Source organism: Heterodontus francisci, chromosome 28 (genome assembly GCF_036365525.1).
Source record: "Heterodontus francisci isolate sHetFra1 chromosome 28, sHetFra1.hap1, whole genome shotgun sequence".
Taxonomy (NCBI): domain Eukaryota; kingdom Metazoa; phylum Chordata; class Chondrichthyes; order Heterodontiformes; family Heterodontidae; genus Heterodontus; species Heterodontus francisci.
Window position 1 is genome coordinate 34,250,386 of NC_090398.1, and position 14,121 is coordinate 34,264,506.

A 14,121-nucleotide genomic window follows, 5' to 3' on the forward strand; every position below is an offset into this window, starting at 1 on the left:
CTATCTATCATATCTATGTCGCTCATAATTTTGTATATGACTCGATCAGGTCCCCACTCTGCCTTCCCTGCTCTAAGGAAAACCATGCCAGCCTATCAAGTCTCTCTTCAAAGCTGAAATACTCCAAACCAGGCAACATCCTGGTGAATATCCTCTGCACCGTCTCCACTGTAATCAAATCCTTCTGACAGTTTGGCGACCAGAACTGTACACAATATTACAGCTCTGGCCAAACAAGAATTTTATACAGCTCCATCATAACCTCTCCTCTCTTATATTCTAAGCCTCAGCTAATAAAGGCAAGTATCCCATATGCCTTCATAACGACCTTAGCTACCTCTGCTGCATTTAGTGATATATGGATAAGTGCACCAAGGTCCCTCTGACTCACTGTTCTTCCGAGGGTCCCACCATCCATTGTATATTCCCTTGAATTGTTAGTCCTATCAAAATGTATTACCTCACACTTCTCAGGATTAAATTCCATTTGCCACTGCCCCACCCATCTTACCAGACCATCCATATTGTCCTGTACTCTAAGGCTTTCCTCCTCACTATTTATGACACCACAAATTTTGGTGTCATCTGTGAACTTGTTAATCATACCTCCTATATTCACGTCTGAAGCATCAATGTACACTACAAACAGTAAGGGTCCCAGCGCTTTTCCTTGCGCACACCACTGCTCACAGGCTTCCAATCAAAAAAAAGCCCTCGACTATCACCCTCTGCCTCCTGCCACGAAGCCAATTTTGTATCCAATTTGCCAAATTGCCCTGGATCCCATAGACTCATACTTTCATAACCAATCTCCATGCGGGACTTTAGCAAAAGCCTTACTGAAGTCCATCTAGACTACTTCAACCACTTTACCCTCATCTGCACACTAGTCACCTCCTTGAAAAATTCAATCATATTTGTTAGACTGATATCCCCCTGACAAAACCTTGCTGACCATTCTTGATTAATTCCAGCCTCTCCAAATGGAGATTAGTCCTGTCCCTCAGAATTTTTTCCAATCGTTTCCCGACCACTGATGTTGGACTCTCTGCTCTGTTATTACCTGGTTTATACCTACTACCCTTCTTGAACAATAGTACATATTCACTGTCCTCCAGATGTCTGGCACCTCGCCTGTTGCCAGAGAGGATTTGAAACTTTGTGTCAGAGCCCCTGTAATTTCCTCCCTTGCCTGACAAAGCAGCCTGGGATAAATTTCATCTGGGAATGGGGATTTATCCACTTTTCAGCCCGCTAAAACCGCTAATACCTCCTCCCTTGCAACGCTAATTGGTTCAAGTATATCACAATCCCCCTCCCTGATCTCTATACCTTCATCGTACTTCACCAAAGTGAATACAGATGTAAAGTAATCATTTAAAACCTCACCTACGTCCTCTGGCTCCACACACAGGTTGTCACTTTGGCCCCTAATGGGCCCTACTCTTTCCCTGGTTATCCGCTTGCCTTAAATATACCCATAAAATGCCTTGAGATTTTTCTTTATCTTGTCCACCAGTGTTTTATCATGGCGCCTCTTCGCTCCCCTAATTTCTTTTTTAAGCACCTCCCCACCGCTCCCCCGCCACTCTCCCCCCCCCCCCCCATCACACCCCCCCCCCCACACACACACACTTGCTATACTCCTCTAGGAAATCTACAGCTTTTCACTCTCACAATCTGTCATAAGGCTCCTTTTTTTTCCATATCCAATCCTCGAATCTCCTTGACATCCAGCATTCCCTGGATTTGTTGGTTCTACCCTCCAACTTTACAGGAACATATAGACTCTGATTTCTCACTAATTTCTTTTTGAATGATTCCCACTGGTTTGATGTACATTTCCCTACAAGTAGCTCGTCCAAGTCGACTTTGGCCCGATCCTGTTTTCTCATATTGAGATCGGCCTCCCCCAATTCAGTACCTTTATTTCCCCTCCATCTTTGTCCTTCTCAATAATTACCTTAAATCTTACAGCATTATGGTCACTATCCCTTTTTTAATTCATTCATGGGATGTGGGCGTCACTCGCTATGCCAGCATTTATTGCCCGTCCCTCATTGCCCTTGAGAAGGTGGTGGTGAGCTGCCTTCTAGAACCGTTGCAGTCCATGTGGGGTAGGTACACCCACAGTGCTGTTGTGAAGGGATTTCCAGGATATTAACCCAGCGACAGTGAAGGAACGGTGATATAGTTCCAAGTCAGGATCGTGTCTGACTTGGAGGGAAACTTGCAGATGGTGATGTTCCCATGCATCTGCTGCTCTTGCCCTTCGAGGTAAAAGAGGTCGCGGGTTTGGAAGGTGCTGCCCAAGGAGCCTTGGTGTCTTGCTGCAGTGCATCTTGCAGACGTTACACAATGCTGCCACTGTGCGTCTGTGGTGAGGGGAGTGATTGTTTGTGGATGGTGTGCGAATAAAGCAGGCTTTGTTCTGGATGCTGTCGAGCTTCTTGAGTGATGTTGGAGCTGGACCCATCCAGGCAAGCGGAGAGTATTCCATCACACTGCTCAATTGTGCCTTGTCGATGGTGGAGAGGCTTTGGGGAGCCAGGAGGTGAGTTACTCGCCACAGGATTCCTAGTCTCTGACCTGCTCGTAGCCACGGTATTTATATGGCTACTCCAATTCAGTTTCTGGTCAATGGTAGCCCCTAGGATGCGGATGGCGGGGGATTCAGTGATGACAATGCCATTGAATGCCATGGGGAGACGGTTAGATTCTCTGTTGTTGGAGATGGTCATTGCTTGGCACTTGTGTGGCACGAATTTAACTTGCCGCTTATCAACCCAAGCCTGGATATTGTCCAGGTCTTGCTGCATTTCTACACGGACTGCGCCAGTATTTGAGGAGTCATGAATGATGCTGAACATTCTGCAATCATTAGCAAACATCCGCAGTTCTGACCTCATGATTGAAAAAGGTCATTGATGAAGAAGCTGAAGATGGTTGCGCCTAGGAAACTACTCTGAGGAACTCCTGCAGTGATGTCCTGGAGCTCAGACGATTGACCTCCAGCAACCACAGCCATCTTCCTTTGCACTAGCTATGACTCCAACCAGCAGAGTTTTCCCCTGATTCCCATTGACCTCAATTTTGCTGGGGCTCCTTGATGCCATACTCTGTCAAATGCTGCCTTGATATCAAGGGCAGTCACAATCACCTCACCTCTTGAGTTCAGCTTTTTTATCCAAGTTTGAACCAAGGCGGTAATGAGGTCAGGAGCTGAGTGGCCCTGGCGGAACCAAACTGAGTATCACTGAGCAGGTTATTGCTAAGCAAGTGCTTTTTGATGGCAGTGTTGATGACAACTTCCATCACTTTACTGCTGATTGACAGTAGACTAATGGGGCGGTAATTGGCCGGTTTGGACTTGTCCTGCTTTTGGTACAGGACATACCTGGGCAATTTTCCACATTACTGGGTAGATGCCAGTGTTGTAGCTATACTGGAACAGCTTGGCTAGGGTGCAGCAAGTTCCAGAGCACAGGTCTTCAGTGCTATTGCCGGAATATTGTCAGAACCCATAGCCTTTGCAGTATCCAGTGCCTTCAATTGTTTCTTGATATCACGCAGAGTGAATCGATTTGGCTGATGTCTGGCATCTGTAAGGCTGGGGACTTAAGGAGGGGGCCGAGATGGATCATCAACTTGGCACTTCTGGTTGACAATTGTTGCAAATGCTTCTGCCTTATCTTTCGCACTGATGTGCTGTGCTCCCCCATCATTGAGGATGGGGATATTTGTGGAGCCACCTCCTCCAGTTAGTTGTTTAATTGACCACCACCATTCACGACTGGCTGTGGCAGGACTGCAGAGCTTAGATCTGATCCGTTGGTTATGTGATCGCTTAGCTATGTCTATTGCCTGCTGCTTATGCAGTTTGGCATGCAAGTAGTCCTGGATTGTAGCTTCACCAGGTTGACACCTCATTTTGAGCTATGCCTGGTGCTGCTCCTGGCATGCCCTCCTGCACTCTTCATTGAACCAGTCTCCTGGTTCGATGGTAATGGTAGAGTGGGGGATATACCGGGCCATGAGGTTACAGATTGTGGTTGAGTACAATTCTGCTGCTGCTGATGGCCCACAGCGCTTCATGGATGCTCAGTTTTGCATTGCTAGATCTATTAGAAATCAATCCCAATTAGCACGGTGACAGTGCCACACAACACGATGGACGGTATCCTCAATGTAAAGGCAGGACGTTGTCTCCACAAGGACTGTGAGGTGGTCACTCCTAACAATACTGTCATGGACATCTGCAGCAGGCAGATTGGTGAGGACAAGGTCAAGTATGTTTTTTCCCCCGTGTTGGTTCCCCCACCACCTCCCGCAGACCCAGTCTAGAAGCTATGTCCTTTAGTACTCGGCCAGCTCGGTCAGTAGTGGTGCTACCGAGCTACTCTTGATGATGGATATTGAAGTTCCCCACCCAGAATACATTTTGCGCCCCTGCCACACTCAGTGCTTCCTCTAAATGGTGCTCATTATGGAGGAGTACTGACTCATCAGCTGAGGGTGGACGGTAGGTGGTAATCAGCAGGAGGTTACCTTGCCCATATTTGACCTGATGCCATGAGACTTCATGGGGTCCGGAGTCGATGTTGAGGACTCCCAGGGCAACTCCCTCCCTACTGTTTACCACTGTGCCACCACCTCTGCTGGGTCTGTCCTGCCGGTGGGACAGGACATACCCAGGGATAGTGATTGCATTATCTGGGACATTGTCTGTAAAGTATGATTCCTTGAGTGTGTCTATGTCTGGCTGTTGCTTGACCGGTTTGTGCGACAGTTCTCCCAACTTTGGCACAAGCCCCGAGATGTTAGTAAGTAGGACTTTGCAGGGTAGACAGAGCTGGGTTTGCTGTTGTCATTTCCAGTGACTAGATCGATGCCGGGTAATCCGTCCAGTTTCCTTCCTTTTTATTGGATTCGTAGCGGTTAGGTACAACTGAGTGGCTTGTTCGGCAAGTTTAGAGGGCAAGTAAAGGTTAAGCACGTGGCTGTCGGTCTGGAGTCACATGTAGACCAGACCAGGACAGCAGATTTCCTTCCCTGAAGGACATTGGTGAATCAGATGGGTTTTTACAACAATCGACAATGTTTTCATGGCCTTAATTAGACTAGCTTTTAATTCCAAATTTATTAATTAAATTGAATTCCCCAAAATTCCGTCCTCCCACTGGCACCTCTACCACTTGTCCAGCTTCATTTCCTAAGATTTGGTCCAGTACCGCCCCTTCTTTTGTTGGACTTACTACGTGCTGGCTCAAAAAGCTCTCCTGAATGCACTTTAAGAATTCTGCCCCCTTTAAGTCTTTTGCACTAAGACGATCCCAGTTGATATTGGGAAGTTGAACTGTCGTACTATTATTTCCATATTATTTTTGCACCTCTCTGAGATTTGCCTACATATCTGCTCCTCTATGTCTCCCTGATTGTTTGAAGGCCTGTAGTACACTCCCAGAAAAGTGATTTTTGTCTTTTAAGTTCTACCCATTTGGCCTCATTTGAGGAACCTTCAGAGATATCATCCCTCTTTACTGCAGTAATCGACTCCTTGATCAATCGTGTAATGCCACATCCCCTTTTACCACCCCACCACCACCCACCCCCCCCACCCCGCCCTCCCCACTCATGCCAGAAGATTCTATTCCCTGGAACTTGAGCTTCCAGAGTTGCACTTCCTTCAACTATGTCCTGTGATAACAATAATGTCATGTTCCCATTTGTTAATCAACACCCTCAATTCATCTGCCTTACCTGTAAGACTCGTTACGTTAAACTAGATGCAATCCAGCCTTGCATTATTCGCTTGTGCCTTCACAAGTCTATATTTTCTCTGCCTTCCAGAATGATCTGGTTTTTCCTGTGTGTTTGACTGTGATTCACTCCCTACTGTGCCTCCACTCTGTATCCCATTCCCCTGTCAAATTAGTTTAACCCACCGCACCCCACCCCCCACCCCACCCCGACCCCACCCCACCACCAGCAGCACCAGCAAACTTCCCTGCACAGATGTTGGTCCCGTTCCTGTTCAGGTGCAATCCGTCCATCTTGTACAGATACCACTTTCGAAACTGAACGGTTACAATGCTTACTTGGGATAGTAATCTGTCTGGTGCAACTGTGACCATCAATGCGATGAAGTATTACTAATTATGTGTACTGCAGAACTTTGAGAGGGTGCGTGGAGTGAGATATTGCATGGTTTGTTCAGTGGCTGTGCGGGTTCAGTGATTCCGAAGGCGGTTGCACTGGGAACCCTCCACTTTAATCTTCACCTCTGCCTGATCTCACCATATACAACTAGTGTGTCACTCAAAATTGAGTCCTCCACTAGTCCCTGCCTTGGGTGTGTCACTTTGAACCCAGAGTTCTCTCTCACGCTTATTAATATACCCAAAAGCTGAATCATACCTTATTTAGCCCTGCGAGCCTGTGCTGGTTCTTTGAAAGAGCTATTCAGTTCCTCTCACACTTCCAATGATTTCCCACCATCGCACTGTCGATTTTTCACGTTCAAGTTTATCCAATTCCTCTTTTGAAAGTTACTACTGAATCTATTTCCACCACTCGTTGAAGCGATACATTCCTGATCACAACAATTCGCCATAAAAGAATTTTCCTCATCTCCCCCTCTGGTTCTTTTGCCAATTATCCTAAATCTGTGTCCTTTGGTTACTGACCATCCTTTCACTGGAAGCAGTTTATCCTTATTTACTCTGTCAAGACCCCTCATGATTTTGTAAGCCTCCATTAAATCTCCTCTTAACCATCTCTACTAAGGAGAACAGTCCCAGAGTATCCAGTCTCTCTATATTAACTGAATGTTCTCATCCTTGGAATCATTCTGGCCAATCTCATCTCGCACCCTCTCCATGAATTTGACATCCTTCCTAAATTGGATACAATAATCCAGCAGTACATAATCAGTGTTTTATTAATGTTTAGTATAATTTTCATGTTTTTGCAAGGTGTTGCTCTATTTATCAATCTTAGGATCCAGTATGCATTTTAAGCAGCCCTCTCTACCTGGCCTGCCACATTCAATGTATTGTGTACAAATCTCCCCAGTTTTAGGTTTACCATTATAATTAGTGAATTGAAGAGAATTGAATTGGTGAATTGAAGAGACTTAGCAGTTGGCAGGAAAATAGACAGAAGCGCAAGGGGAGAGCCAACTGTGTAACAGCCCCGACAAGCAAATTTTTTCTGCAGCACCTGTGGAAGAGTCTGTCACTCTAGAATTGGCCTTTATAGCCACTCCAGGCGCTGCTCCACAAACCACTGACCACCTCCAGGCGCTTACCCATTGTCTCCCGAGACAAGGAGGCCAAAGAAGAAGATTATAATTAGTACTGAGGGATTCTCACATTGTCAGAGGGTTAGTACCATGGGAGTGATGCATTGAAGGAGCGTCTGTACTGAAGGAGTGCTTCACAGTTGGAGGGTCATCACTCAGAGAGAATTACACTGTCGGAGGTTCAACGCAGAGGGAGAGCTGCATCGGCAGAGGGCAGAACTTAGGGAGTAATGCACTGTATGTGGGTCAGTACTGAGGGTGTGTTGCACTATTGGAGGGTCAGTACTGAGGGAATGCTGCACTGTAAGAGTGTCAGTATTGAGGGAGTGCTGCACTGTTAAAGATGTAGTACTGAGGGAACACTACACTGTCAGAGGGTCAGTACTGATGTATTATACCAAAGTCGGGTTTGCCCTCGCAGAAGGAGGCAAAAAAATCCATGGCCACTCCTTCCTGCCGAGAGACCCTCTGTCGCATTAGAACACTCATCTATCCCGCAATTTCTTCCTTTCCCCCGGCAGCTTCCATCAAAAGATGGAGCAGGCTCCAGGGGTTAAGTGTTTGTCTGTTGAACCTGTGTAACAGGCTCGAGGGGATGAATAGCCTGCTGTATTCTTTAGTAACAAGCTGGAGGGGCTGAATGGTCTCCTCTTTTCCTATGTAATAGGATCGAGTGGGCTGAATGACCTCCTCCCTGTCTTCTGTAACAGGCTTGTGTGTCTGAATAGTGCTTCTCCTGTTTATGTCTAACAGGCACGAGCAGCTGAATGGCCACCTCCTGTTATTGTTTAACGGGGTCGAGGGACTGAATGCCACCTCCAGTTTCCGTTTAACAGGCTAAAGGGGGTAGAATGGCCTCCACCTGTTTCTGCATTAAAGGTTCGAGTGGACTGAAAGGCCTCCTCCTGTTCCCCTAACAGACTCGAGGAGCTGGATTGGCCTCCTATTGTTCCTGTGTAACAGGTTCGAGGGGTTTAGTAGCCTCCTCCTGTTCCTCTCTGGGATACTTGAAGGGCTAAATGGCCGCCTCCTGTGTCTGTGTAACAGGCTGGCGGAGCTCAATAGGCTCCTGTTGCTGAATTTATTCTGATTGTTCAGATATGGTGTGAGATAGTGTATTTCTCTCTCTGGTTTGCCTGTCCATTTCTGGTGTCTACTCCCCACTCTGCACTTCCAGGGAACATCTGAAAACTCTTGTCAATGAGACGGTGAAGGATTCCTGGATTTTCGCTGCCTCCAATCTTAATTTTCAGTGCTTCACAATGAGCACGTGCAGCTCAAGGCACAGACGGATGATGGCCGCAATCTGCTCTTTAGTAGGCAAACTGCAATCGAGTGAGGATATCAATGAAACAGCTTGAGATCGAAAGATGGAACTGATGGTGTTTGAAAGAACAACCTCATTGTTGGGAGAAAACAGCTTCGAGTTTTAATCAGTCAATTAATTTAATCAGAATTGTGAAGCCTTTGAAATTTTCCAGTCAAACTCATAAATTAATATATTCTATCACAACATGGACTGGACTTGATGCTGTAATCTGTTCAATTAGGGAAAAAGAAATTTGAACAATATGGCAACCTCAGGATCCCTGTGGAGATTCCACAGGGTATAAATTACAGTGTCTGGGAATGTATTGCTTCAGAGTTTAATTCACAAAAATTGCCTGCAGCATGAACTGACAGATCACTCAGATAAAATTGATCAGCCAATTGACAGTATCAAAAAAATATATTACATATTTCTTGCCGTCGTTGGTGTACCTGGTAAGTGACTATAATTATAGAAATTGTTTAAAACTGTATGTGAGCTGCTGTATGGTTTTACTCTGTGACTGATAATGTTATATGCTGGTCTAGTAGTCACTACTGTCAAGACAACCGATCAGTGACATCATTTTAAGTCAAATATCTTGAATTTCTCTGTGGTTTCATTCTATTGTCTCAACTGATAATAAACTTCAGTTTGTAACTGACAGACTCTCTGAATTATCACGTTGTTGCATTTGGTGGAATGCAGTGATGTTGTATAGTCCCCGGCAAAATCAACTCTCTTATTGAAGACATTCGTGGGAGTATCAGTTACTGTAAAGTCAAAATCAGTGTGCTTCACTAATTGGAGGGAAACATCTGACCCCAGTGACCATGCATTACTGGAGCATCCGTCACCGTAGAACTGTAATGAGTGTGGTCACTGGGCTGAGTGAAACACCTGACCCCGGAGCTATGTATTACTGGGAGAATCTGTCACTATTGGATTGCACTGAGTATAGGTGCCCAGTCCATTCTCTTTTGAAATGATTGTTTCAGGTAACTGATGTCTCCACTCCATTGAGCTGTCTCCGTGTTCTACGAATGCAATTAGTTGAAAAGTGGAAGATATTTGTTGATGTTCGGTAAGAAGTGTATAAACTCAATTGCATTGATATTTCTCTGTTTCCTATTGAGCTTCTCCAACAGAAACAGAGATAAAACATTTACTGACAGCTAAAAAAATCATCAGGACAGCACTTACAGTATTGAAATCCTCCAAATAATGACATATTCTGAGTATAACTACTGTAAGCACTTTAGTTTAATGTTGATTAATCCCCTTCCTGAAACACAGTCCTGAGAATCTGTTGCTCATGATGCTGAATTTTATTATCTTGCAGATACACCGATTAAATATTGGGCTCTGTTATTTGAATCATCCACTTCTGTAACTGATTACATTTGGATGGACTAGTTCCCATCTATGATTCTGAATCTTGACACCAATCTGAGCCCATTGAGACGCATGCCTGTGAAAAGCGACATCTATAATTGAGGAACCTATTTTCGGGTGTTCATAATGCAGAGATCAGACTGAGGACAGTAAATAATAACATTAGTGAACTCTTAATGCTGAAATAAATACTAAACTTCTCTCAGTTCTGGTATCATCCTGGTTAGAATAATTGCACCGCCTCCACTTTCTCTTTTTTGGTAAAATGGGGACCAGAATTGTGCATGATATGCTAAGTGTTGCATAACCGAGGTACTACATTAGTTTAATAAAACATCTTTGCTTTTTCGTTTCCATTCCTCTAGAAATGAATTCCAGTGTTTTATTTTCACATGTATTGCCCTATTAACCTATGTTGCTGCTTTCAATGATTTGTGAATCTGCCCTCTGAACCCCTTTCCCCTCTTCCTCATTCACAGACTTACTTTCGAAGGAATATTTGGGAAGATTTATCTTTCACCAAAATTCAGCAGCTCACGCTTAGATATATTGAAAATAATTTACCATTTAAATTACATTGTGCAAGTGTATAAATTATCATTAACAATATCTTCAGTTTTGTTGCTGCATTCTTCCTCTATACTAACTGTTCTCTCAATTTGGCTTTCCTTGTAAATTTTGAAATATTGCTTCTGCTTCCCGAGTCCGAATCTTTTATTTAAATGGTGAACGACGGTGTTCCCAGAACTGAACCGAGTGTATCACGATTTCTCACTTCCCACCAATATGAGTGAATACTTTTAATCCCTACTCCCTGTTTTCTGTTACTGCAGCCAACTTGCTGTCCATTCTATTGCTTGTCCCCGAAGTCCAATTGCTGCGTGCTTCCCTTTCGAAGACTTTTCGAAAATCAATGTATATTTCATCAACTGTATTATGTCTTTCTGATATTATTAAAAGTATTCTTTAAGATTGGTTAAGTATGATTTTCCCTTTGGAATATATTATGACTCTTCATTCAGTTTTTCAGTTACATTTTTGAATAAGGGTTACATTATCTTTCCTACCACTGACGTTATGCTATCTGGTATATAGTTCCTTGGATTTGTTCAAACTTCAGTTTTAAAGACAAGAATCACTTTATCTGTCCGTCAGTCCTTTTGCTCTACTCCCAATTCTGATGATTATGAATGAACAGATTATCGTGTCTCTGCTTCTCTACCTTTCTCTTTTTAGTATGTGTGGATGTAATCCATCTGAACCAGAGAGTTTATCCTCTCTTTAATTACGGCATCAAATATCTGTCCCCTGCTACCTTAAGTACCTTAAAGTATTTCATTGAATTTATTGACTATTATTTGACAGGTTGGCTCCTCCCCTCAGAGATTTTGCTCACTTCTTCAGGCTCTGAATTTTCATCCACTGGTTCATTCTGCCCCGACACTCCCACAACAGACGAGACCTCCTTCCTTCTGTGCTCGGAGCTGTGATTCAAAATTCGATTTCAATTTCTGTACATTTCAGTCTGCCCCTCTTTGCTCAAAAGGCAATTACCATGAGCTGTCCTCAAATCACAGTTGATGGGATCTGCCAGAAAGACACCATGAGGTCGTTTCCATGGATAGGCACCGACATGTTGCACCACAAAATTTGACAAAATTATTGACCCAGCCACGGACATGGGAGCAATTAATTTGAATTTAAATTTTATAGCTAATCTGATGCCATCAAAACACAATCGGAATTAAAACTCATTTTCCCTATAAATAACTTCGCTAAGCATACAAACATCAATGGAGAGTAACACAACTGCATTCGCTAGCAAGCAAGCAAAATAGCATGCTATGTCAATGCAAATTTCTTTTGTTGAAAGAATATCGTTAGCCACAACATGTCACGGGGTGATAGACAGAACTTATTGGATGACCATTGTGGATTCACACTGTGTCAAGAGTGCAAATTCATCCAATAAATCACGAAACTCAAGGAGAGGATTGTTATCATTATCATTGAGGTGAGGCAGTAGAAAACTCAGCAACTGGAAGATAGACCATTTCTCAAACTGGTGTTGTCACAAGACATTTTACCCCGTGATAGTCTCTGTTTGTACAACATCTTCAGCTGCTTGTCTGAAGACAGGACAGCCAACAAAAAAGGCAGAGATCTCCAAATCAGGAAAATTTTATCAGGTGAACCAGATAGTACTTCATATGAGTCATGTAAAACAGAAAAGCAGACTGGGACAGGAAGGGGCAGCAAGATTAACGATAGGTAGCCAAGGCTAGTTTATTCATCTTGACAGTCTGTTAAACCAGGTCCTGGAGTGTAATATAGAGAAATAGCAGTCGCCCATAGACAAATTGTCATTTGCTCATCAAAGCTAGTCCAAAATTTGATAAATACAATTACAATTGAAGCGCGCCCTTCAGTTCCTCAGAAAAAGCGATTCTTTTAAATTCACTTATCACCATATCTCAATCAATCACTGTCAAATCCTATTCAGCTTTGACAAGACAATTATTAACATAAAGCTGTTCTACAAAAATTGAGCTGTTATTTTTTCATGTATTATTCGGTTACAAAATGTTTAGTCAGTATCAGTAAGTTTGTGCTCCAGACTAACAATTTATGCAAAAACCAAACCTATTACCTGTTACCAATGGAGCACTTTTAACGTAATGCAATTATCTTATACAGAAAACTTTCAAATGACATTGGCAACTCAGGATACCTGCCCTCAAAATGGAATCGTAAATGGTGCACAATGCAGTTACTGAAATTTGGCATACATGCAAAACGTGTCCTTTATTCCAACTGACAGCAAAAATAATCAGTTCATGAATGGTTCCAACATGATCACAGAAACATAATAAATTTGTATTATGCCTTCCTAGACAGATTTTAAAACTTCAAATGCAACATATATAATTCGTTCAGAATCATAGACAGTTCATCCTCGATAAAGGTTTGTTAACACTATCCGTTATATTGTATTTACTAACTACTGTATATGGATCAGCAGCTCCTTTTGTGCCAGTATCGCTTAGTCCCATTACACTGTACTCATGAGGAACTTACAGTGTTGACTTCTGGAGATTCCTTGGATTTTCTTGTCTGTTTTCTGCTCAATACAAGTTCTGGAACAATGTGATTCCAGATGAATAGCAGCGGAATTGTGACATTCATTTAGAAGTAAAAATCCAGCAACATTCAACATGTCATTCAGCTTGTGGCCCAGGCACAGAAATCGAGACATGCCCGAAGTGAATTTTACCATTTTACAGTGAGTTTATAAAACACAAGCCTTTAAACGTGAGTGAGAAAATAACCTAGCTGCTAGTTTTTTTTACAAACAAAATGTTAAAGGTTTGAAGCAGGGGTATCCAACCTTTTCGCCTGGGGGTTGCATTCCAATTTTTGTCTTATATAGGGGGCGGATGATATAATTTTGTGAAGATAAAGGCATTAACGTGTATCTTACTGTTAATCAAACAACAACACATGTGCAGTTTTATGAAGAAGCTTTTGCTTGCATAAGTAGTCACTGTTTGCCCTCACACTTGTTGCAGTGATGCAGAGTATCCGGACAGATGTCTATCTGTCAGGAGTGATCATGATCGCTTTCCCTCCTCTTTCTCTCTCCCTGTGCCTGACTCTCTCTCTGTCTCTCTCTCTGTTCCCCTCCCTGTCTGTTTACGCCTATCTCTCTGATCCCCCTCTCTGCGTTCTCTCCTCTCTGTGGTCCGCCGTATCTACAGTGTCCACTCCTCTCTGTCGTCCCCCCTCCCCTGTTTCTTATACCCCGCATGTCCCCTCCACCTCTCTGTGTCTCCTCTCTCACTGCTTCCCTCTCTCCCTCACATCCCCTCGCTCTGTGCCCCTCTCTCTCTGTCCCCTTGGTCCCTCTATCTCGTTTTCTATCCCATACTCTCTCTCCTTGCCTCCCTCTCTCTCTATTCAATGCTCGTTCTCTGCCTGCTCCCTCTCTCCCTCTCTGACCACTCTATAAGTCTCTTTCTACCCCCTCTCTCTTTGCCCTCTCTCTTTGCCCTCTCTCTGTCTGTCCCTTCTCTCTCCATTTCTGTCCCTCTATCTATGTCTGCCACCAGCCCCC

The 14,121-nt window shown here is 43.7% G+C and overlaps 1 protein-coding gene across 1 annotated transcript in view; it reads right to left on the reverse strand.

The window, feature by feature from the left end:
• Positions 1–13,263, reverse strand: part of LOC137345205 (probable G-protein coupled receptor 139) — a 61,646-nt gene extending 48,383 nt beyond the window's left edge. Inside the window, exon 1 of the mRNA XM_068008667.1 lies at positions 13,086–13,263. Within this exon, the coding sequence (XP_067864768.1) occupies positions 13,086–13,263 (178 nt within the window). The remainder of the gene's footprint in view (positions 1–13,085) is intronic.
• Between the last annotated feature and the right edge of the window lie 858 nt (positions 13,264–14,121).